The sequence below is a fragment of the Squalius cephalus genome, assembly GCF_949319135.1.
Source record: "Squalius cephalus genome assembly, chromosome: 1".
Lineage (NCBI taxonomy): Eukaryota > Metazoa > Chordata > Actinopteri > Cypriniformes > Leuciscidae > Squalius > Squalius cephalus.
In genome coordinates, this window is record NC_137122.1 from 35240458 (window position 1) to 35263231 (window position 22774).

At 38.6% G+C, this 22774-nt stretch overlaps 2 protein-coding genes across 3 annotated transcripts; one reads left to right on the forward strand and one right to left on the reverse strand.

Moving 5' to 3' along the window:
• Positions 1-1486: 1486 nt before the first annotated feature.
• wnt9b (wingless-type MMTV integration site family, member 9B) lies at positions 1487-12739 on the reverse strand. 2 transcript variants are annotated; one of them, XM_079874851.1, is made up of 5 exons: positions 12388-12739; positions 10314-10393; positions 7991-8244; positions 6131-6396; positions 1493-4400 (listed from the first exon to the last, which is right to left on the reverse strand). In XM_079874851.1, exons 3-5 carry the CDS (start codon positions 8151-8153, stop codon positions 3930-3932), a joined length of 900 nt encoding a protein of 299 aa, XP_079730977.1. In that variant the 5' UTR covers positions 8154-8244; positions 10314-10393; positions 12388-12739; the 3' UTR covers positions 1493-3929. The 2 variants fall into 2 exon arrangements, with proteins under 2 accessions (XP_079730976.1, XP_079730977.1); XM_079874850.1 differs by lacking the exons at positions 10314-10393; positions 12388-12739 and adding an exon at positions 9380-9525 and having other exon boundaries at positions 1487-4400.
• On the forward strand, positions 11941-21581 carry arf2a (ARF GTPase 2a). The gene is made up of 5 exons (XM_079874866.1): positions 11941-12046; positions 17811-17968; positions 18905-19015; positions 19100-19224; positions 19729-21581. The coding sequence occupies exons 2-5, from the start codon at positions 17821-17823 to the stop codon at positions 19888-19890; spliced, it is 546 nt and encodes a 181-aa protein (XP_079730992.1). The 5' UTR covers positions 11941-12046; positions 17811-17820; the 3' UTR covers positions 19891-21581.
• Positions 21582-22774: the final 1193 nt, after the last annotated feature.

The window sequence follows — 22774 nt, forward strand, 5'->3', positions numbered from 1 at the left end:
CCGAAATTTATACTGAATACAACAAAACACCATAATTCACAAAACTGAGTTGAAAACATACATAGGACAGGGACTAGAAATGGTAAATCTTTTGTGCATGCTACATATCAGAGTAAGGACCCTTTAGAATGAACCGATTTACTAGAATAAATGTGGATTTTCCAATGCTTTATGAGAGTAAGGACCATTGATCATAAACCAATTCACTAGAATGAATTGGACTTCCCAAAATAAAAGGACCATTTAGCATGAACCAAGAATGAGTCAGACATCCCAGGCTACATATGAGAGCAGACTGTTATGAACTGATTCACTAGATTGAATTGCATGCCTAATACTGCATATGAGAGTTAAGGACCATTAAAGGATGCATAAAATGGAAGTTGCAATAGTCTTTTTTCCCTATTGTGATGTATATCTGAGTGAAATGACTTTTCAAACAAGAAAAAATGTAGGGCAGGACTTTATTTGTCTATCGGGAATTGATTGGATGGTTGGGTGGTTGTGGTTTGCCATTGCTGTGATCTCATGTGAGAGACAGCACACATCAGATATGGTAAATGGAAGCTCAAGCATGTTTGCTTGACGTGTGAAAAACCAATGAGGTTTATTCTTGTGTGTTACGCAGCACGTTTGAGCTTCCACAATCAAGCATGTACTGTTTAGCTTCTGTTTGTTGATCAATGTTTATATGCGAATAAAAGCACAAATTCAATCTGTTCATATAAAGCGATCAAATCTCTGGTTTAATTTGGACTAAACCTTTAATCATATGAATTTGTTTTGTGATCTCTTTATGAACTTTTTGAAGCGTCAAATTGATAGTTGTGTAGAGGGACAGAAATCTCTCATATTTAATTTAAGATATCTTCATTTGTCGTTTCAAAGATGAACGAAAGTCTTACGGGTTTGGAGCGACAAGAGTGATTGGTGACAATTTTTTTTTAATTTTAACTATGAGAGGGATAGAGGACTGTTGAGGTGAGCCAGTTTGATTATTCTTTCAGCTCAGACATTAAACACGGCGATGGTTTCATAAAGTAGTTTATTACTGGAAATAGCTACACTATTGTGAAAGCAAATAAACTACGAAGTCAAGAACTAAGAAGTCAAGAAAATATGATAAAAACTCACTTGGCTCATGCCAGATTCCCCGTGTCCATTCGGTTTTTGTGTGGGTGTGCATGTAGCGTGGTAAATCATCATGTGCAAACTCAACTATTTGTATATGTTTTGGGTGAGTGAAATGAGTATGAGGCTCCGGTTGAGAGTAGTGACAGGAAAATACTGCAGGTCAGGATCCATCAGCTCCATGATTAGCTGTGATTTAACTAGAGAGCAGGTGCTTGCGTGCAGAGCTCTGGACAGGTGTGCGACCACAAACACAGAAAGGGAAAGAGAGAAAGCAAGAGACAGAAAGGTAATCTGTGTTTTAAAATTTAAGTTGAAGAGATAAATCTGTTGACAAATGTCATACACCATTTTTACAAATGTATTATTTTATTTGAATATGATAAATTTGTTCTTAAATAAGTAAATAGGTCACAATATAAAAAAAGGAGTAAATGCATCTGTATTTCAGGCTAAAGCTTTTAAAAGAAGCATTGTCTTAAATATCTAGTAAGAAAAAAAAAAAAACATCTTAGTATTTAATTTCCCCCATAGACCAGGTGAGGTAGTAGAAAAAAAATCCCTGGCGTGAAATCACAAAGTGAAACAGTACACTGTTAAAGCTATGACAACACAAACAAACACATAGACTGCAGGTTGACAGAGGTTTCATTATGGATGTCTATGCTATAAATGTTGTCATTTCAGCAATTGCAGCAGAGAAACACAGGCATAAGACACTTGCATGCACATACACTCAGAAGGGAACAATCTCATTTGGATTTTCACGGCCACCGTTGGGGTTTCAGGTATTTGCATATGCTGACTCAGTGTGAAAACTCTCTTTCTTTAGTCTCTTTCATAGAAAATGGATCGATTACTGGTCAAAACTTTCATACAATATGCATATGAATTTCAAGTAGTCAGTGAAACCCTTTTACAGCAAATGTTTTACACATTACAAACGCTTCAGCCGAATGGCATGTCACTGAATGCTTGGACTTTCTTGCACTTGATTGATGTGGCCAATTTTACTGCAGTTTTCTCCCTTCCCAGAAAAACCATGCACACATGCACGCACACACACACACACATACACGCACATACAAGTAGGCACGTACAAGCTCACATTCTCATACTTTCAATTCAGATTTCTGTTGTTAAGTGAAGAAAAGCATGTGATGTTTTAACCGAAAATATTTTTGAGTAATACTTTGCATCTGAAGGTTAAAATGTGCCTTTGTGCAGTGCACCAATACAACTGATTTTTAACAATTTCACTCTTGTTTGGTCTCTTTCACAATATAATTTGCAATTTGTGTGAAAACATGTTTTTTTTTTGTTTTTTTTTTGTATCTAAAAAAAGGTTGTTGTTGCTTACAAGGAATTAAAAAATCTCTGTAACAAATGGCTCTCTATTGGGAATCCAGCCAACTTTAGACTCAGGCACATCCTGGAGAAAAAGCACTGTTATTTTCTCTGATTGGTAATGGGCTAATACGGGACTGGAATGGACTTTATCAAAGGCTTCACACACATGAAAGGGCTTGCAGACTTTATAGGGCAGAGAGCTTTGCTTACTAGGGAAGGAGATGTTTTCCTTTGTTCTGGATGGGACATACTCACTATCATTGCCCTTGATGGGATAGCAAAGACTACACACTCAGAAGCCCAGATGTTTGCACATACTGTTTGCAGCTGTAGGGAGAGGTTATGTTTGGGTCATGCTGTAATGACACACATTGTTATGGTCGATCCCTAATGCTTGTGTTTTACACATACTTCTGCATAGAAAAGCAGGATATCATGCAGCAATGTGTAAAAATTAAACTAAAAAAGTGTAATTGCATGAATGCAATGTAATAAGTGTACTTGAAATTGGTACAGCAGTCTAATTGCAATAAATACATTCCTATCTATACCAGATACAGCCATTTAATGGCCATTCAAGATTTAAAACATAACATTTCTGATTATATAACTTGCTCTAACATTCATTAAAAGTCTATGAAAGCAGACTGTGTCCAAGTAAATTTCCAGTTTATCAACATAACCCCACCCCCCACCCCTCCCATTTGTAATATATCTGTGAAGCATGACAACACAACTACCATAACAGACACATAGTACTTTCTTCCACACAAATAAAAGACTACAATAATATTCACAAATAAATGCATTCATAAGTGCTTCATACTTTCAGTATATTTTGAAGCCATATGTGGACTCTCAGAGCAATAGAGAGATATACAGTATAGGCAGGTAGAGAGACAAGCAGTCAGAATTCTAAGTGAGCAGACCGCCATCTCACTTATTAGTTTGAGTATAACTAAATGTCGCAGATCATTAGTCCATTGACAGAAGCGTGTGTGCAACACAGACTGTTCAAAACGCAGCCTTCCCGGAGAGCACTGCAGAAGAAAAGAGTTGACTGGTTCAATTCAAACCTCCACTTCTTGCGAGATGCTGGGAAACACATGGAATGTCCTATTTTGTAGAAGAACTGTTGTAGGACAGAGGTAAGCAGCTGCTTGTATACTCTTGTTCAGGTGCTGATTGGTCAGATAAATGAAAATGTTCATCCCGAACTTTAGTTAGGAACTCCATGTGGGAGCCCAGACGCTCGTCCATTTAGCCATCTCATCTAAGCCATTCTGAATCAGGTAAGACTGGCACATCATCCTTAAAATTTCCCCTCAGCACAACCTGGATCACAACATCCAAACCCTTCCAAATCTCTCATTAGTTGACTAGTAGATGCATCCTCAACCTTCCTCACTTTCCACTTCTTCCTCTCAGTCTCCTTCTTGCATGGTGTGTCAATGTTTCTTGCAGGTGTAGACCTCCTCCTCTCTGAGGCAGGTTTGACACTCGACGTGACAGCACCAGCGGACCTGGCAGTGGCAGGAGAGGGTGGTGAGGTGGAGGGCCGTGTTGTAGCCTCGTCCACAGCACAGGCTGCTGCAGCTGGTGTCCTTGGAGCACGGTCTGCCAGCCGTCCCAGGCGAGTAGCGTGATGGCCTGCAGAAGCTGGGCGACTCCTCCAGAAATACCAGCTCAGTGGGCCGCGGACGGGGAACCGTGTTGCTGTGGCGACGAGGGCTCGCCAGCTCCGTCTCCCCCGTGGCGGAGTTAGTGACGCTGTGCACTCGAACGGCCGTGTCATAGCGGTACTTCAGCAGATGGCCTGTGTCTTGAAACGGGGAGAGCTGCTTCCAGCATGTCCTCACAGCACACGAACCGGAGACGCCATGACACTTACAAGTAGTCTTAAGTCCACTCTTCACCGCCTGAGAGGTACAGAAAGACAGAGGTGGAGACATGAACATAGTATTCCAAATACAACACTAATGAGATGAAAGAGAGGATTGATAAAGATTAGATATGGGATGCTGAAAGTTGGTCCCACTTTTTGATTGGCCAAGACCCTTTCCCTGTGAATATTTAGAGGTAAAGAAGATTTGAAACAATTTATTCCTATGGAACTATTAACACTTCTGTGATTGTGGCTAATTTTTTTGCACAATGATGAAACGTGATATCAAATAAGCTATAAACATTGTTGTAGCTTTATTAGACAAGATTTAAAAAAAAAACTTTCTCCTTAATCCTTATCCAGTAAATCAAGAAAACTGAAAAAGTCATGTGGCATATTGGGAATGCTGTTGTTGTGGACAATGGAGTCCAAAAGGTTGAGGGCCACATAGGGGGTCATATTAATATATTGGTATTGATTATCTCCCCAAAAGTGGAAAGGGAGATGATCATAGACTTTTCTAAAAGTGGTACGGCATGCTATAAGAAATTGAGTGAATGCTCAAGGACTTCATAGCCCTGAGCTAAAAGAAAATCAGGTTGACATGGTGCAGATGATGGATGCAGAGGGAATGTCTGAGCTGGCCGTCTTTCAACTCTGACCTGCACCTCTTGAAGACCACCATCCCTGATCTATGCTCCTATCAACACATTTCCATTTTTGTTCTATTGCTCTCTCTCATTCTCTATCGTATTGTATCTCTGAGTTTGAGAGCCAAATCATATTGTTTACTTGTCTATTTCTCCTATTCAGGCTCCTCTCTTCATTTCACATATTGGGGAGGAGGCTGCAGAACAGATCAGTCTATCAAAAAGGGCCCAAGGGGAGATGGGGAGGTCAAATGGTCGATGGGGGTGTTCCACCCTACATAGGTATGAGCTCCCACCCCAGGGCTACCTGAGAAATGCAGAGAAGGAGATGCGAGGAAATGGAGAGAATCTGAAAGGGGAGGGGATAACAAGACCTCAGCCACCTTTGCTTGTTTTTGTTAACCGCCATCTGTGGCCTGAGGTGTCAATTGTGGGAAACAACAAAACCGGAGACTGATAAGATAAGATCCGAGTTTGTCCAGCCGTTCTTTTCTAACTCTTTCTGTGAACCTCGTAAACCCTCCCCCTTTTTCGTTCCCTCTGTCTTTCCCTGAGGCTACCAGTCTCCTGGTAACAGGACTGTTTTGAGGGATGTTATGAGGATTTATGAAAGTCTGGGAGAGCAGCGGCGACGGCGGCAGCAGTGAGACTGGTAGAGCGGGAGGCATACAGTAGGTGGAAAAAATGCTCGTATATTACAGAGGCCTCCTCTCTGTATAATCGCCCTCATGGGGAGACCTCTAATTTTGAAAAGGGCCCCCACAGCAAGCGCTGTCATGCCTGGACCAGGGGAAGGAACACCTGGCTCCAGAGAGCTGGCCAATACCTGCTCACCTACCTGCCTCACCCCACTCGCTGAACTCTCCTTTGGGCTACAGTGAACTAGGAGACTGCAACCCGCCAGCCAAGAGAGAACGTGAAGGCATGAGAGAAATTAACCCTTACAGATGTTCTCTTCTACAAGTGTTGGAGGAGATTAAAAGGTTCCCTTATTTCATAAAGCCATTATATCACTATCAAAAAGAATGAAAATACTCAATTGTTCTTTGACAATGCCAATACCAGTTTTTTGGACCATGTACCATGACAATATTTTTAATATTTTGCATCTTACCCGGATGCCGACATTAATGTTGTGAGAGTCTATCTGGGCACGCAGGTCCTTGCTGACTCGTTTTTGCCCCAAGAACTTCTTGAGAAACTTGGTGCTGTATTTCAGATTGTCTCCACATACGCCCCACTGCCAGGCCTCGCGGTGCTGCAGACCAGGAGAATCGTCGCAGGTGCAGCGCTCCATGCGTCCAGAACTGCACGCTTTGGCCAGCGCGTGAGACAAGGCTGCTGAGGACACCGCAAGCAGGAAGGCTGTCTCTTTAAAACCTGATGAAATGATGCAATTATTAATGAGCACTGTGCAAAACTGCTATGACTATTGTACTCTTTCCGCATTAAAAAGTTTTACACTTAAATAAATGAAAAGGTTTTTTAAATGACGTACATTCAAAGGAGATGGCAATATTAGGAGCATAATAAAAGCTGTTTGATTTTACATGAAGTGAGTTGCATGGGGGGGGGGGGGTGACATGATGAGCTTAGCTATAAGACAAGCTAAATATTAAGAACTTTATTGGAATTATTTAATATTAACAAATTAATAAATCAATCATGTTTGATTGCAAATGATGCATTTCTATAACAGCATTGGTAACTGGCAATATAAAGTGGAAATGAGTATAATAAATAGGTCAAATGTCCATTTATGAGCATATTTAATATGTCCGCAATAACATAGAGATATTGGATCTTTGTTTTTTGAAGTAAATTTCCACGTTCAATATTTAAAACTCAGTTCAAATCTAGTTTGAGCAATTTGAAAAGAAAAGCCCACCTATCGTGCCTCGCTAATGGCGTTCTCTAACATAAAAAAATCATAACCTACATCTTTTCCCATTTTGTTTCCCAAGTGTTAAGTGCAGCGTTGTGTCATGATCCTTTAACCATAATCCCCCCTTGCAACATCCTCGTATTATTGTTTGCTTAGATCAGAGCTGAGACAAGGCGTGTATTTTGATCCAATTAATTATTATTTTGACTAGGTTTCTGTCAGATTAAAGCGCGCGATCACGCCGCCCTTTTCCTCTGAGAACTGGGCGCTTTTCCGCGAGATAAAAATACTTCAACTGGCCCCGCGAGGCCTCACCGCACAGGGATTCCGCGCTTCCCAACTCCCTAATTACCAGCGAACTGACCTAAGCTTGGCTTTAACATTCACATCCTGCACATTACGCACATGTCCGTTTGGAAACAGGCACCTCATGGAGGTTTCTGCATAGTTGTTAATACTAAAACATTTCCTTTTCTGACATATAAGTAGCATTTACTAATTTAAGACTACCAAACAACAAATTGTAAAATTGTATTTTGTGGGATTTAAACACAATATTTGGCTGTTTCTTTTTTGTGCCTTTATGAAAGTGCAAACGACTTTAACAATAAAAAGCTGATCCCAGTTACTGTGTGTTAGTTTTTTCCCCAGCAGTTATGCCTACTTTTTCTATAACTTACAGTATGTCTTAATGTTACTAATACATTTTAATTAGCCTAATTTATTTATTATTTTGTTTTCTATCTATCTATCTATCTATCAATCTATCTATCTATCTATCTATAGTTTTTAATAGAATTTTAGTGGCCAATCAATTTTATAAAAAAAAAAAAAAAAACTCCCTGTGATGGGAAAATGATGAACAGTTCCATAAACAACAACTTGTAATTGAATGACCTTGAACGAAAGGATAAAAATGGCTAAAATAAAACAGGCCTATATAAAAATATTTACATTTGCCCTCCGTTGAGATGGAAAAATGGAATGTTAATAACACTTAATACTATTTGTTTCATATTTCACAAACATTAGGCTATCTTTTAAAATCACATATTCAGAATAAATTTAAAAACACCTGGCAAATCTTACCTCGTTTTAAAAGGCTTCCACGGCCATCCATACTACAGTTCCAGCGCTCGTTGCGGAACTGATAGCGGCACTCGAGGAGGCTGAGGCGGACAGATTCCCTCAGAGTCTCCGCCAGCCCCGGTTCCCGCCGGCACAATCGCTTTTGCCGGCGCGTTAAAGTCATCTGCTCGCATTGCTTCAGGTGCGCTTTACCGTTCGGAGGCTCGTTGGCAAATGGACCGGGCAGAAAAACCAAGGGCTCGCGACCTGTAAGCCTAACGATAACATACACAATACAGTCACGAAAACTACAGTAGGCTATACAGTTGGAACATTAATTTACTTTTAAGGATGTTCATTTTGATTAGTTCACACACACCCCGTCCATACAATTAGCCTTTAAGAACTTTTAAACTATCAGATAGGCTACACTGTAAAATGTTTTAATCCTCATGTTATAAAAATCTTTGTTTTAGTTTAGCTTGTCACAGTTATTTCTCTCATTTAAATTTTCTGAAGAGTTTTCAGTGTACATAATTATTATTATTTTTTACTGTATTTGAGAACTAAAGGCAGCAAATCAACAAATTAGAATGAACTAGCGATGGCACGGGTGCTTTGAATATATGTTTAAATACCTGATTTGAATAGTCGTGACTCTTGTTTGAATAGAGAACGCACATAACTATACGTGGTCAGTAGTCTGAGTGCCCTTGGATTTTGGATACACTACTGTGGCGCTTAACAATCTTCAGTCAGCACTCTTAATTAAAACCCAATGGAGAGTGTTTTTATGTGTTTATAGGATTCTTAATATAAACACCAGTGGGGCAATAACGTCCTGTGAGCGTAAGCCAGAAAGATCTTAATGATCAGGTAGTGCGAGTGTCAGGACGCGGTGCCAAACCATCGGAAGACATCTGGATCCATACACTGCGCTGTTCAGTGCTCTCTATGGCAATAATCGGCCCGAACAACACACTATTTCGATATTTTAGACAAATCAATGTTAAAAAACAAATAAATACATAGGCTACAACGAAATCTAATGGTGTTACTGGTAGCAATTTTGAAAGCAAGAAAAATGAGAGCAAGCCAAAAAATGTCTTACTTAAAAAATACATTTTAGAACATTTTAAAATACCACATTCTTTAAATAATTATTTCAGTCTGTATAGTGTGATTATTTGTAATATACAGCCTTCAATTTAGGTTTAAAACATGTTTGTTAAACATAATAAAACAATAAGGCATGCGCAATTGCGCATGGGATATCCAACATCACCAAATATCTCCACCTGTTGACACCACTTCAAATGATTCAATTCCATGCCAAATATGTCAATATTGCACTCAGAGGCTATTTCCAAGACTTCAGAGAAGATGGAGGATATAAAAGGCTCTGCTGACCCGAAATAGGCTGCTGCGTGGGAGAGAAGGATGCAGAGGGCAATAAGTCGCAGCGGACAGGCAGTCCTTGTAAGCCCGGTGCACATGATGACGGGTCGACGCTGCTCTTCATTGCGCTATCTGTCCTTGTTGAAATCCCAGCTGTGCTGGACAGAGCAACTTCTTAAAGGGGCAGAAACTCATTTCAGACCTTGGGAGGCGCGGTCCCGAGAGGGGTGAGGCATGAGCGCCGAACTTATTGGATCATCAGTCATTTACTCCGCCTATTGTGCCATGCAAGGAAACGACTCTTATTTCCCTACAGATTGGCAGGTGCGCTTCCCTGCGGAATGGTTCACATTTAGGCTATACTTAAAATCCCCCTTCTGATTATGGAAGACATGGATGGACAATTAATTAATCATCCAAGACCAAAACAAATAGATTAGGTGATTAAACTAATAATGTTCAATTTCAATAATTATCAAGTCTTCTTCACGTATAGTTTGTCTGCTTTTGTAATACATATGAAAATAAATAGAGAGGAAATTAGGAAGGAAAGAGACTTTTCTATTGGTTTCATATTGTCTTGTTATCTCTAATGTCAAATGAATACAACATTGAATAATTTAGACTTTTGTGTGTCATCATCACTTGTTATACTATTCTTTTAAAGCGGTTCAACATAAATCTTTTGAGTTCAGTATAGGAATAATGAGTGTCTGTTTACTCTTGTTTAATTCCAACACCTTGTTTACAAACTGTGGCTCCATTCTCATTTCCTGAGCATCATTAACACACTGGTGACTTTGATGCTGTTGTCATCACTAAGCACAAGATAATGAGCTAATCATGGCTGATCTTTCATCTCGGTTCCTCTTGCCTCCATCAGTGACAGACCAACTGGGCTCCGCATTTCCCTTATGATGTCACCTTCTTTGTTTAAGACACCCACCTTTATGACGTAGGTGTGTCAGGTGCACTTCCTGCTTGTGGTGACCAATCCAAACAACATGCAGGAGACATTCTCTGCTCCTAAAATAAGTATAAAATACATTTGAGAATCATCTTTCTATCATTAATGTTGGATTCTTGAATAGGGATCCATTTGTTCATTTTAGAATTGTTTTGAGGTCTTTAAAAATATGATACAGTATAACACTTAAGTTGATATAAAGTACTTTAAGAATTTATGTGAATTTATTAAAATGGGTTTATCTTGTTGACAGTAAAACCTTGCATAACAGACTGCCACTGATATTAATGTTGTTAGATTAACTTGTATTTTAGGCAGTTAGTCCTTGGGAATGTTATTTTTCATACCCCCCAAAACAAAGAAGTAAACTTGCGGGACTGTTACTATATGTTTCTAAAATGAAGTTATCTCTCCAACAACTTGTCCAGTTATGTAGGCTAATTTACATTTTAGGGATTTTTCAGGTCTGAATTCGGAAAGGCCTTGTTTGGTCATGTTTCTTGTCACTACTGTTGGTAGCCTACAAATTGAAAAAAAAAAAAAATTGATAAGCTTAAAATTTTCAATGAATAGAATTAGTTTAATTCATTTAAGGGCAGACTCTCCTAGTACCCAGGTTTTATTTGAGCACACAGTACTTTCAAATCATTAATGACCTTGTACCTTGTCCTGCAATGTTTTTTTTTTAAATGTGCCATCCAAGTACAAGTTCAAATAATAATAAAAAAAACATTAACAACAAAAAGAGTAGCTAAAGATATTCAATGAATTGCCAGTATTTGTAGCTTTGTGCTTCCGTGGATGGGCAATTGTTTGGTTTGTCTTATCTGCAGCACCCTCTGCTGACTGGAACATACTCTGTCTATCTGCAGAATTATGTACAGCTCAGTTGATCATTGAGAATGTTACACCATCTGGTGGACTATTGATTTTTTGATTTGAGGCTATTCATATTCAAGACAAATAGGTCATAATTTAGGATAAAATTCACAAGATAAAATAAGCTAATATAATAAGCTAATTTAGGACAAAATGCCTTATTTAATAAATAAGGTAAGTAAGTATGTTTAACTAGGCCTACTACAGTTTTTTTTTGTACTTTTTAAAGTATGGATTTTTTTTTAACTTTTTATAATTTAAAGTATTTGCTTTTGTTACATTGCATTATTGAGTGCAACAAGATATCACAAATGGTACAACAGATAAAACATACTATATTTATTGGCACCTGACACGTTGTAGTATCTTTGCCGCTAGAGGGTAACCTCATCCATGTTAATGTTAGACGATGCAATCCTCGAAACAGCTAATCTGTCATATTTATAAAGTCCTCCTCCAACAGAACCTTCAGTTCATTTGATCCTTTTACTTTATATTTACTTAACTCTCTGGTTAGCGCGGTTCGAAAAAAAGAGGTTCTCATTAGAAGCATACATTTGTTAAACATATTCAGGTCGACTCATCTTTCATTTTGCATGGGAAGAGGCGGCCTGTACACGCGTCCCTATGCACTCACGCCCACCATGCAGTCATTGGACGACGACAGTAAAGGGGTGGGGTTTCGCACACACTTTGGACAATGTGATTGGACAGCACTTCCGCGAGGGCGGAAAACATGACGCCACCGTCCTCAGAGTAGAGAAAGACGCCATTTTGTTTTTAGCGGTGAGGAGGAGAACCGGAAAAAAATTGTAGCGAAACTGCACCAAAAGGTAAATACTGCCGAAACCACACATTTTGCTTTGTCATTCTGACGTAAGTTGTACAGAGGTATTTTAATTTACCTGTCGTTCACATGTAGCTAACAGAAAACGAGTATTCGGTTATGAATGGTCATCTCAGTCAGGGAGGCTAACAGGCTAACTAACGGATGTTTGCTTAGCTGATGTGGAACTGCATAACCAGTTCGCGCCTACTTATAGCAATACACAGACATTTTCAGCGCTAATATTTCTGTCTAAACGCATTTTACCCTCTACACAAATTATATAGATACTCAGGCCTGACCAGAGTAAAATAAGTAGTGATGTAAACAGTCGAGTGGTGTAGTTACCTCGCCCTTAGCACATATAGCAGACGACAAGGCGTCGCTCGCGACACAAGCTGAACGCTCCCCTGTAAAGAACGGCTCCTGCGCTAACAGTCTACATCGGTAATAATCTAGGCGATCTAGTTTGTCTCTTAATTCGATGGTGGAAATAAACTGTTACGTTAGATCACAGTGACCCAAAGTCAGTTACAGTCACTGTGCGTAATCTGTGAATAATTTCTAGGCCGCGTTTCTAATGTTGGTGTTCGAAACAACAGACGTTGTGTCTTTTCATCAGAAGTGTTCCTTGTAAAATTGTCGGCAACATGCTCTATATATAGGTTTAAAGTGGTTTGCATTTTGAAAAGCGCGAACAGTATTGATACAGTCATTGGCATTAGAGAACAACTGAGTGTTTGTAATAACGTTAAACGGTGATTTGATGACGTATTTCATTTGTCTAGCGGGTGTCAAACACCCAGGGTGACCACAGTAATGTATGAATGGATGGATTCAATCAAAGAAAGTGTAATCTAGGTCGCTGTCAGTGATTATTCATTTTAACCCCTTTCAGTTCCTGGTCAGATGGTAGAACTAGATATCTGTTGTCGGATGATTGCCGTTTTTCTAAGTGTGGTTGTAGTGCTGCTGTTGAGATTTAAGGTGTTTTGTAAGCAAGCACAGTCACTCTGATCATAAATGACTGGCGTGTTGATTTCTAGTTAGGAAGCATTTCTCGCTATAATTGGCTGTGTCTGTCGCAACATTGTAACTGTGGATGGGATCGTGTGTTGTCATGTGATTTTTCTCTTGCCTCTGTTACGCTCTCACTTCCTAGTCTGTCTGATAAATGGGTTGTCTTAACCACTACGGTCTTTGATCTTTGTGCACGTTTGATCATAATTTTAATCTCATATAGGGGAAGTATCCTACATGTATCACATCAGAGTACTGATCAATCTCAGTTGATCAGAGATGTGAATGTTCTATTTAGAATAAAAAATTAAATATGTATATTATTACTATTATTTTTATTCATTCAAATGTCAGGAATGATGTTTGCTGCTGGAAAAATAAAGAGCAACGTAACATAAGAGCAACACAATGTACACTATCGTTCAAAAGTTTGCGATCAGCTAACAGCTTTAGATTTGGAGAAATTAATGCTTTTATTCAGTAAGGATGCATTCATCTTTACTGAAAACTAGTAAACTACTTTATAATGTTTCAAAAGACTTTATACTTGTATTTATTCTGAACTTTTTATTCAACATATTATTTTTTAGGAACATTTTTATCATGGTTTCCACAAAAATATGAAGCTGCCACTGTTTTCAATTTCAACATTGATAATGAGAAATGTTTCTTGAGCAGTAAATTAGCATATTTAAAAGATTTCTGAAGGATCATGTGACACTGAAGACTGGAGCAATGATGCTGAAAATTCAGCTTTGACACCACTGGAATAATTTACATTTTAAAGTATATAAAAAAAAAGGTTATTTTAAATTGTAATAGACACTTAGGCCTATTTAAAAACACACGTAAGTCTTACCGACCCCAAACTTTATAAGTGTGAATGGTATGCCAGTGCTTAACCTTAAAAGCCTTCAGTTTCAGCATGACTAGTTCACTGTTGTAACCAGTGGAAACTAAAAGAGTCAGCAATACTCATCACATCTGATGCATGATTTCTAAATGTGTTGCTGCACAGGGGGACAAAGTGAATAACAGTGGGGGAAAAGAACAAGCTTTCACTTAACAGAACAGACGTTTTTAAATGTTCAGACAGTCATTGAAACCCGTTACTGGAATCAACAGCATTTTTATATCAAGACTTTGTTGACTGATTGAGGTATGTTTTTTAGGCCTTCTGAAGTGATGCGTTCATATAAGAAAGATATCCATATTTAAAACTTTCTGGACTAAAATAACTAGCTTCCGGCACCTTTAAGTAGCTTTTATAAACATGCCTTAGAAAAAAAAAACATTACTGCTGTGCATCTTGAAACAAAACAATTGCACTGACATATTTTAATATATATCTGTGAAAGTTGCTTTCAGTTAAAACAGCTCAAACTTGCATTTTAGCCTGGGACTAACTTAAAGGAATAGTTCACTTCAAAATGAAAATTCTTCTGTCATAATTTACTCCCCCTCAAGTTGTTTCAAACCTGTATGAATTTCTTTCTTCTGCTAAACACAAAGAAAGATATTTTGAAGAATGTCGGTAACCAGACTGTGGATGTGCCCCATTGACTTCTATAGTAGGAAAAAAATACTATGGAAGTCATTGGGGCACATCAACTGTTTGGTTACTGACATTCTTCAAAATATCTTCTTTTGTGTTCAGCAGAAGAAAGAAATTCATACAGGTTTGAAACAACTTGAGGGGGAGTAAATGACAGAATTTTCATTTTGAAGTGAGCTAGTACTTTAAGCCTTGTCTGTGAAACCAGGGGTCAGTATAATATGTGTAATGTTGTAGCTCTATTTACACCATACAGAGATTAGTGTGCAGTTATGATTACTGCAACAACATTAGCAACAGCTTCTCGTTTTACCTTTTCTATTCAATAATTCAACTTCTTTGGTTCCTTGAATAATTGATGTGGCTTAATTTGTGGCTGACGTACCCTATGGCAGATTAAAAAAAAATCGTTCTATTTGAATTTACATCTTTGTCCTTTCTCCTCCATTATTTTCACAAAGCGTACTTACCTGTTCTTTCTTTATCTAAAACACATACACTGACCATAATGCAACCCATTTGACTGATCAGTGAGTCAACCTGTGGAAATGTGTAAGTCACAGAATGAGTCAGTTTTTTGTAGCACTTCCTTGTATTTGCAGGGACGTCTTCCAGTGATGTGGCCCCTTGTGGAGCACCCTTTGTTTAACAAAAAGGGTGTTTTTCAAATAGTTCTTTTGGGACTTTGTTTCAACTCTGGTGTCACTGCATTCTTAAGACCCACCTCTGTTCTTTTTACCCAGAGGACACTGCTCTCGCAATCTTAGTGGGTGTGTTCTCACACCATTCTCACACCATTCTTAGCACCATTCTTAGCACCTAACTTTTGTGACATTTAGACTCGGTAAACAGACAGAGTACATTCCTTCAGATCTTTAATTACTTGTGAACAAACTTGCTTCTATTATTTCGGCTACTGTAGTCTTTTAGATTATTTTTGCACACATGTATTTTGTGTAGGGTATCACTAACTACCTCACAATACCGTACACATTGATGCATATGCTATGGTTCAAAATGTTGTAGTGCATCATGGAATTATAATTGGATCATGAGTGAAATACATGCACTACATCCACCATGTCAATGAGAGTGAATCTGTGGTATCAGTTTTAGTCTCTCCCATACATTTGCGTACGTGGCAATTGTTCACTCGGATACATTTCAAACACTACAGGTTTTAAAGCAGATTGACAAGTTAAGCTAACATGAAAGAAAATGTGATATTATTATGGTTGGCTGTTTATAATTTCTGAGAGTCTTCAAACATGTCCCATATTGTTTAGACACAAGATAGGAGAGATGTATTGACTGTCTTTGGTCTGTATAGGGATGTAGTGTGGCCTCATTGTCTAAAACTGTGTAGTTTATCTCTTACGCTACAGTTGGGATTAGAGTGTAACCCAATCGATGGGGACCAGTCTCTCCCTCTCTCCCTCTCTCCCTCTCTCCCTCTCTCCCTCTCCTCTCTCTCTCTCTCTCTCTCTCTCTCTCTCTCTCTCTCTCTCTCTCTCTCTCTCTCTCTCTCTCTCTCTCATTAATTCAGAGGGCAGGTGTCTCCTCTTACAGGTTTGTCAGGTGTCTGGTTACCTCTTGTACTCTTCTTTCCACTGGTGGAATCTTGCATTCACCTCATCACTGAGCCTTTTGTTTCTCTCCTCCCTCCCCCAAGCATAACCTGCATTCATGGCACATTAAACACTTAATCAGCTCCTGTGTAAATAATGGTGGGTTGTGTCATTTGGGGTTTGTAGTTAATAGTTGGGGTTTTGGGGTTAATAGTTTGTAATTATTTATCAGTAGTGTTGAGCATGTTACTTAAAAAAAGTAATTTAGTTATAGTTACTAGTTACTTCTCACAAATAGTAACTGAGTTGCATCATTAAAAAAGTAATTATTTCCCAGGGAAAGTAATGATTGCGTTACTTTAAAAAAAAAAAAAAAAAAAGTCAAATAACTTGGATGCCCCAAATATTAAATATGTTAAATTAATTAAATTGGCACTAAATAGAATAAATTATTATGATAAAACATTGTATCTACACTATTTTTATGTTGCTGTGGGACAATGTGAGAGACCCCTATTAAATTCAATATAGCCTACTATTTAAAATGTTATCATTACTATAGTGGAACAATAAAACACAATAGATGGTTTTATAGAATGTATTGCACAGACCACATCTGGCCAACAAATAAGTCTAAAAATAAATTATGCTGCTTAAGAAATGTACCAAAAACTTCACAACTGGTAGATATACTGTAGCCTACTTGAAGTATTTTCTTCCTCACAAAAATAAACAGTTTAACAAGAAGTGCTCTCAATATAATACTGAACAGTGTAATATAAAATATAATATTTTGGGGTTTTATTTTTATAATCTACAGAGAACTTCATCATCAGAGGTTATTTAAGCCAAATTCTAGGCGTATTTGCAGCATGTGTTCACAACCGGTCAAACAAAGATGTTTTCTGGAAACGTTCCCTGCAGGTTATTTTTGAGTTTTATTTTATAACCTAAAGAGAACGTTCCCTGTTATTTTTAGGTTTTATTTTTATAACCTAAATAGAACCTTCCCAGAACGATCCCTGCAGGTTATTTTTTTATTTTATTTTTATAACCATGTAAACTAATTGAAACATTGCAGATGATACCAATAGGCTACAGAGATTATTCTAATGGTGTAATGTGTAATTTATTTATAAACAAACGATTATAAACGATTTTAATCGATTATAAACGATTTATAAACAAACTTCGATTTTGTCCGGTCCAGCGCCTCACACTTTGCAGGTCCTATAGCTGAGAGACAGCCTACTCGGATGAAAACCGCTGCAGTGAGCTCAATTATAGTAACGCCACATTTTATTGTCAGTAACTGCGTTGTAATGGGGAAACAATAATTCGTTTGACTTTGATTACTTGTTACTGAAAAAAATAGCGCCGTTAGTAACGCCGTTTATTTATAACTCCGTTATTCCCATCACAGTTTATCAGATGCCTGTGTCTGAAACTTACTGCAGAGTAACTTTGTTAAGTGCTTTGCTTAAGTATCACCCTTTTGAGGGGTTCAAGCCTCTTTATTTATTTATTTTTTTATTTCCACCTCTGATCTTTACCACTGTCACACCATCCTCAATTGTATGTTTTGCTTGCTCTATAACCCTGTCTACCCTCTCTATTCTTCCCCGCAGATCCGCCACCATGGGGAACATGTTTGCAGGCCTCTTTAAGAATCTCTTTGGGAAGAAAGAGATGAGAATTCTGATGGTGGGCTTGGATGCTGCTGGAAAGACCACCATCCTGTACAAACTGAAACTGGGAGAAATAGTCACCACCATCCCCACTATCGGTTTGTGACTTTTTCACATTTACTATTCATTCTTTCTCAGTCATATTTCAGATGACATTTCAGAATAATTACTGTTTCACACTGCAAGCTTGAGCTTCGCGTCAGCGTAACTACATCGTCACTGCAGCTGCGCGAGAGTATTCAGACTGGAAGCGTTTGTACAGCAGCGGCTCCAAGGCTTCATATAAGCGAGCATTTCTTTTCAAAGACAACTATAAATTTGTTTTTAGAAGTTGGTAATTTATCAACTTAAAGGTCTTGAAAGTTTAAGATGGGGAGGTGTACAACATTCGCATGTAAATGGTTAACAACAAACACAACCAAGAAACCAGCTCCGATCTTGTCGTTTCAGTCGTACTTCGATATGTTTACAAGACAGCAAATGCACACTCAGGTTTGATTTGGGTAGTGCTAGCCTATATACCTGTCTGTATTACATAAACTAAAATAAAGTTTATTTATCATATTTTCTGGCTAGTTTAAATTTGTTTTTTTTATAATACACCATACTTTCACCCAAACTGAATAATTAAAAACAAGTTTAAATGGGTAAATCATCTATAAAACACTCACGCGACTCTCCTGCTCCCGGTTTGAAAGCACTCATTGGTTAACATGCATGTCGGAAAAAATATGGCCGAAATATGCTGGTTTTGCAACATGTATACGGCTCATAAATGCAGCCCTTTTTTTCAGTGGATTTGGTTCTATAAATATTCCTTTTTTCCATTGGCATTTAAAAAATGATCAATGAATAGTTGTAAGCCATCAATCAAATCAACCAGATGTGAGATCAATCAATTCAGACATTAGAGACTTTAATTTGAAGAAGAATTTCAGGTTTTCCTGCATTTATGAAAAAAACTCTTTATTCTACACAGGCCCTGTTTCTGTGTGTCAATGTTTATTTAACTTGCCTCCCTTCTCTTTGTGCAGGTTTTAATGTTGAGACAGTAGAGTATAAGAACATCAGCTTTACAGTGTGGGATGTGGGCGGTCAGGATAAGATCCGGCCGCTTTGGAGGCACTATTTCCAGAACACACAAGGTCAGTGTCTATGCATACACACAGAGTACCAGGTATCAAGCTACTCTTAAGCACATACTCAGTCTCCCACGGTCTCTTTCACAGGCCTGATATTTGTTGTGGACAGTAACGATAGGGAGCGAGTGAATGAGGCAAGAGAGGAGTTGACGAGGATGTTGGCGGAGGACGAGTTGAGGGATGCTGTGCTGCTTGTCTTTGCCAACAAACAGGTAAGAGAGAGCAGAACACAATTTGCTAAACCCAAGGAGCATCAGCAGCCCCAGTATTTATTGGGTTTGTTTTCAGTCTTCAGCTATGGCTGACATCATGTATGACTGTGTCTTTGATACAGTTTTCCTGATTTGATTCTGATTCACAAGCTATTCATCCAGTTCTGATTTGAATTGTTTCAGACTAAGTTGGGTATATTTCACTTGAATCGATTTTGCTTACATGCACTACTGTTCGAAAGTCTTTTTATTCAGCAAGGATGTATTAAATTTATCAAGCGACAATGAATGAAAGAATTTTACTTTCAAATAAATGCTGTTGTTTTGAAGTTTTTTTTTTTATTAAACAAAAAGCAAAAGTATTAAGCCGCACAAGTGACGGTCAGCATTGTACAAACACATTTTCGATCCTGACTTTTATGAATCAGTATCATTCAAATCAAAAATCTGTTTTTACAAAGCTCAGTAACTGACTGCATTGTTCTTACCGTCTGTTTCCTACAGGACCTGCCCAATGCGATGAACGCAGCTGAGATCACAGATAAGCTGGGCCTTCATTCCCTGCGTCATCGTAACTGGTACATTCAGGCCACCTGCGCCACAAGCGGGGATGGCCTGTACGAAGGGCTCGACTGGCTCTCCAACCAGCTCAAAAACGCTAAATGATCCATTCCACCCTCTCCTCTTCTGTCAGCGCTGTGTGTGTATGAGTGTGTGTAAAGGGTGACAGCACTAGTTTCAGTCTCGCCCTGTTGCCCAGTTTATTCATATCTTTCTCTTGTCCAGTCTTGTATACATCAGAGACTTAGCCCAGTGCTGTCTAAAATACACATGCAAGTGTGTGTGTGTGTGTGTGTGTGTGTGTGAGTGAACTGAGGGTGGGAGTAGCCTTGCTGTGCCTTTCAAAATAGACACTCAGCGTACAGCACGGTTCTCTCTTTCTCTCTTTTCTCCCTCCTCTCCCCGTGGTTTTCTGCACGCAAAGAATGACCCAGGATGTTAAATATTTCTGTTACCTAATACACTGAAACCAGACTATAGGCCTGATTTTTCCCTTTCCCAATGTTTAAAGCAATCACGCATGACTAAAATGTTACAAGGTGTGAGTTGCCATCCTTTGACCCCACATTTGATAAAACTCATTGTAACCTGCATCAGGTTGGGAAAAAAGAAGGAAAAAAATCAGACAATAAAGTGACATTTGTTTTTCATCCATTCTTCTTCGCGTTATTTGAAAATCATGCTAATGCTTTCAGGTACGTCACATGACACTCTCCATGTGAACACCAGCTCGCTTTCCCTACTGCTGTCCTCAGTCAAGCGCATTCAAGCACAAGCCTGTGAAATCTTTTGTTTACACAAAGTCAGCTTGTAAAACGTCTTAAACTATTGCCTGTGGGGAAGAAATCATGTGACCCTGTGTGTCTGCTTTCTTGGATCTTGCTGTAGTATGATCATCCAGTCAGATCCCAGGCACTAACTAACAGTCCTACATGTGTTTTGATTGGCATGTAAGAGGCGACTGCAGAAGTGATGAGTGTTTGTGGGAGTATGGAGGGAGTGAGCGCCTTCTGCTGGTGCAGCAAGGCCTTTTGCGAGCTGCTCCCACTCCAGTGATTCTTCTTTTAGCTCTTTTTCTTTATTTTTATTGTTGTGATGATTATTTTTGTTGTTATTACGGTCTCTTTCAAGGTGTCCTGCATCATGTGTACAGTCAGAATCGCATGAGTGTTCTGGTGAGGCCACTAAGGGCTTTTTGGGGTGCGTTCGGTTTCCTTATTGTAATCTGAAAATGAGATCCCTGATATATTGATTAACATCCAGGCAAATCTGCAGCTGATCCAGAGTCGCCAACAAGATCCAGTGGCTGTCTCTATGGTTCTCTTTGTATGAGAGAAATACAGAACAGCTGCAGGTCAAAATGCAAACTCCTCCAGCCTGCTGTAGTCCTCCCTCTTCCCTCTTCCATATTTCACATTTCTTTTTTCCTTCATTTCTCTTCATCTGTTGATGGCTGCTCTACCTGATGCACCGGTCCATTCTAAAACATGTCACTGATAGAAAAAACCACCAGCAGAGAGATGTTCGCTTTGAGAACGTGTACACACAGCCTAATAATCCAAAACTGACAAACGCTTTGCTTCCCTTCATATTCCAAAGGCAACTGCAGTGCTGAGTACAGCACTGAGCATTCGGCTGTAAAGATCCCAGTGGTCCGACCCCTGTGCTGAGCTCTCACAAGGGAATAGCTGACGTTTCACCTTGTGTGAAACTTGATGGCAACATGAATGCATTTTATTCATTTGTTTTCTTTCCCCTTTGTCTGTCACCAAATTCATGTTTCATAACTCTAATAATGTTTTTCTTGGCCTTTTAGTTATGATACAGATCTACTGTAGTTGATAGATTTATTTGAATAAGCATCATCTATGACAAGTAATTAAAGTGTATGGACTTGAGTATGAAAATGTATTTAGCTTTCGGATTTCATTTAGCTATCCTATGTTCAGATGTGAAGCTTTAATTTCAAAAAAATCTGTAAAATAATAGGAGGAAGGAATGTGTGCAGATGTTTTTTTTTCTTTTACTGAAATGGTTTTTGTTTTTAGCTTTTTTTTTTTTTTTTTAAACCCATCTTGTAACATCTGATAAATGCACTATAATAAAGAGATCTCTATTACAATTGTTTTTGTTGTGCCTTTATTTTACAACTTTTGTCAATATTCAGATATTTGCATGATTGCTGTTGTTGGAGCACTGATGTGTCCGTCTTATTCTAGTTAATCATAAGGTGGTGCTGTGGAGCTGATGCTGACAGGACAAAATATAGCACGATTCAAGTTGATTTGACACCTATACATAGTAATTTAGTGACTATAATCTATGGCCTGAGACGCTGGGATAAGCTCTGGCATTCCAGAGACCTTACATAGGAGGACCAGCAGTTTAGATGACGTATGAATTAAAGGGATTATAAAATAGGGTGTAAAACTGCTATTTGTTGCATTCCATTATGAAACTGGCAGTCAAGAACTGAATGAAGATAGGAGAATAATATTTCAGTTGCACATAGAGCTAACATCCATCTGCTTCTCTAGGACTGGGCCACAGTTGCAGCAGACTATGTAGGGCAGCCCACGCCATGGATGCAAGCAAAAAGCCTGGATAAAATAAGCTTGAATAGTAATAATACTCACGCTAAATGAAGGCCATTTAACTGTGATAAGTGTGGGGGGAGAATATTGTGTGGCAGTGAGAAATTCAAATTTTTGCTCCCAGCAAATGGAACAGTTCAGCATGACAAGCCCTAGCCATCCATATATCCTAAGAGAAAAGTACTTCATTAATTCAAAGGAAAAAGCCAGATGAAACCTACATATAACCTTAAGCTTTGATGGAAGGATCTAATGCTGTGGAAACAGCCTGATGTTCATCACATCGTATGGTTAAGATATTCTCTTATATTCCTTACATACCCAGCAGTCCAACCATTTCACAAACAACTGGTGCTGATAGATTAATTAACCAGCCAACACCCGAATTTAAGGTT

Bases quoted from the DNA above. Each gene is read 5' to 3' on its own strand.
- arf2a (XM_079874866.1), top strand. From the start codon at position 17,821: ATGGGGAACATGTTTGCAGGCCTCTTTAAGAATCTCTTTGGGAAGAAA. The intron at 17,969-18,904 runs GTTTGTGACTTT...CTCTTTGTGCAG, and splicing joins CACCACCATCCCCACTATCG to GTTTTAATGTTGAGACAGTA. The intron at 19,016-19,099 runs GTCAGTGTCTAT...TCTCTTTCACAG, and splicing joins CTATTTCCAGAACACACAAG to GCCTGATATTTGTTGTGGAC.
- wnt9b (XM_079874850.1), bottom strand. From the start codon at position 9,465: ATGTGCACCGGGCTTACAAGGACTGCCTGTCCGCTGCGACTTATTGCC. The intron at 8,245-9,379 runs GTCAGCAGAGCC...TGTTATCGTTAG, and splicing joins CACGCAGCAGCCTATTTCGG to GCTTACAGGTCGCGAGCCCT. The intron at 6,397-7,990 runs GTAAGATTTGCC...TCATTTCATCAG, and splicing joins TGGAAGCCTTTTAAAACGAG to GTTTTAAAGAGACAGCCTTC.